Source organism: Hyperolius riggenbachi, chromosome 8 (genome assembly GCF_040937935.1).
Source record: "Hyperolius riggenbachi isolate aHypRig1 chromosome 8, aHypRig1.pri, whole genome shotgun sequence".
Classification (NCBI taxonomy): domain Eukaryota; kingdom Metazoa; phylum Chordata; class Amphibia; order Anura; family Hyperoliidae; genus Hyperolius; species Hyperolius riggenbachi.
The window spans coordinates 88,829,849-88,832,523 of NC_090653.1; the positions used below are offsets into that span (position 1 = coordinate 88,829,849).

At 43.6% G+C, this 2,675-nt stretch overlaps 1 protein-coding gene across 1 annotated transcript in view; it reads right to left on the minus strand.

Moving 5' to 3' along the window:
• Window positions 1-562: 562 nt before the first annotated feature.
• TBCB (tubulin folding cofactor B) overlaps window positions 563-2,675 on the minus strand; it is a 21,092-nt gene continuing 18,979 nt past the window's right edge. The window contains exons 5-6 of the mRNA XM_068250888.1: window positions 2,232-2,304; window positions 563-1,036 (exon numbers count right to left, since the gene is read on the minus strand). Of these exons, the coding sequence (XP_068106989.1) occupies window positions 919-1,036; window positions 2,232-2,304 (191 nt within the window). The 3' untranslated portion in view covers window positions 563-918. The remainder of the gene's footprint in view (window positions 1,037-2,231; window positions 2,305-2,675) is intronic.

Below are 2,675 nucleotides of genomic sequence, written 5' to 3' on the forward strand. Positions count from 1 at the left end.
TATACATTCCATATACCAGAGGAAGGACAGCCTGAGGTCTGGCTACAGCTTTATATGCCTATAGAGATATGCAGGTCACCTATGTCTGGGCTGCAGTACGGCATCTGTAAGTGTATAGCCACCTATACATTCCATATACCAGAGGAAGGACAGCCTGAGGTCTGGCTACAGCTTTATATGCCTATAGAGATATGCAGGTCACCTATGTCTGGGCTGCAGTACGGCATCTGTAAGTGTATAGCCACCTATACATTCCATATACCAGAGGAAGGACAGCCTGAGGTCTGGCTACAGCTTTATATGCCTATAGAGATATGCAGGTCACCTATGTCTAGGCTGCAGTACGGCATCTGTAAGAAATCTAATATACACTAAAACCAGCAGGATCCACTTTATGAAGGATTCCATAGAATAAGCGCCTGGCCAGAGGTTACGGTTTGACGATTTCAGAGTAAAATGAATATCTTCCCCATAATGCACTGATCTTCCTGTAAAGTCCAGGTTAGAAAATCAATGTTCCATTTGGCATCTCTATGTAAATTACCAACACCATGTACAGAAATGTGTAAGAAACTGGTTGAAGTTTAATATGTTCTGATCACGCATGCGTGTGTCCCTTTACTTTACATACTATTCACAGTCTGTAAGGATGCAGCTACTTAAGCAAAGTCCAATTTGTTCCCGGACAAATCTTCCACCACCATCCATGTTATGAACAGATTCACACCAGGAGCTCCGGAGCTGCAGCACCGAGTTACCAGAGAAAGGGCACACCAGCAAAGCCTCGGGTGACAATGTACAAAACAAATAAAGAAACTACTTTTCTCACAATATTAATACACTGAATGGAGCGCAGAGTGATGAAGGTTGTCGATGAAATCTGAAGGAGGCACCGAGGTAGGAAATGGCACAAAGCCATCATATTTCATCATCCAAGCCATAATCTTCTTCCGGAAAGTCCCCCATGGCAACGTGCTGCGGTTTAACAAATGCACCGTACTTTGGAGTACATTCAAAGTAACGCTTCCCATCAACACTGGACAAAATAAAGAAAGCCGAGTTAAGATGGAAAAAAGGAGGACCTAACCCAATGAAGTTCCACCCAAAAAAAACTCAAACACAAAAACGTATACTTGTTTTTGAAGCACATTATTGCAGCGATTTGGATAATTTTTTCTACTACGTGATTTTGATATACTTATATATCAAATCTATATGTATATTAAATGCCCCCATTTTACTCATTATGCTCCAGCCGTACGCTGACTTTTGTAAGGCCACCCTCATGGATTTGTGGTTTTAATAGCTCTTGGTCTTGCCCAGGGGAAACGAAGGGCAGACAGTCGGACCAGAGGCTGACACAGGAGAACAAAAGGGGACACACAGGGGAAAAAAGGAGGACACTGGGATGTAAGGGGGCAAAGGAGGACACAGTGGGACACGCAGGGGCATAGGAGGACACAGTGGGCCTGGAGGTGGACACGGGGACACGCAGGGACATAGGAGGACACGAGGACACGCAGGGGCATAGGAGGACACAGGGGGACTGGAGGAGGACACGGGGACACGCAGGGGCATAGGAGGACACGGGGACACGCAGGGGCATAGGAGGACACGGGGACACGCAGGGGCATAGGAGGACACGGGGACACGCAGGGGCATAGGAGGACACGGGGACACACAGGGGCATAGGAGGACACGGGGACACAAAGGGGCAAAGGAGGACAGAGAGGGAACCACAGGGGGGGGGGGAGGAAGCAAAAGTAGGACACGGGGGACAGAAGGGGAAACACAGGTGCAAAGGAGGACACAGAGGGACAGAAGGGGACACAGAAGCGCAATGATTGGAGGAGAAAATCTACAAGACGCTCCTGGACTATGCACATACCAGGTTTAGTATATATATTATTTCTTCTTGGTTTTTGTCCTCTAAACCTGGGTGCGTCTTATATGCCGAAAAATATGCTACATTATGAGGTTTTTAAAAATTACAATCTGATTTTTTATTTTTAAATAGAACAAATATTTACTGAGATCTTAAATCAGGATGGGTTCAGAGTATAAATTATTCTTGGTGTTTGTTGCAGGAAAACCCCCGATTGGCACATCAGCAGTTCCCTCGTGTTCAGAAATTGTGATTATTTCATTTTATATGCAGTATTAGATTTTATGATCTAAATATTTGACCATAGTTTCTTTACTATCTCAAGTACAGCAGAGAGATTTCTTACCTTCCATCATTTTTACCCAAAGGTTCATCATACTTCACACCAACCCAGTACCCGGGTTTAAAGTCTGCTAAACCTATTAAAGCAACAAAACATATAATCAAAAACATAAATAAGGACAGCCTATAACAAAGATAAAGACAATAAATACTCCACCAAAATAAAAACGAACGTAGAAAATTAAGAAGGGACCTTCACAGGTGGAGCATCTTAATATCTTGTAAAAAAAACCATAGGGTGGTAATTCAAGGCATTTTCATTTATGTACAAGCATTTCTTGGATAGAATGGCAGGGGTTACATTTGTATTTATGTCTGTTTCCCCACTGGAGTAGTAAGAGGAAATCCTGCATCAGACGGCTGCCAATTGAACAAATGAAAATAGAATTTTGAGTGAATGACTGATATCTACAGTACTTAGACTCCTTCACTTGTATGAGGCATGTCG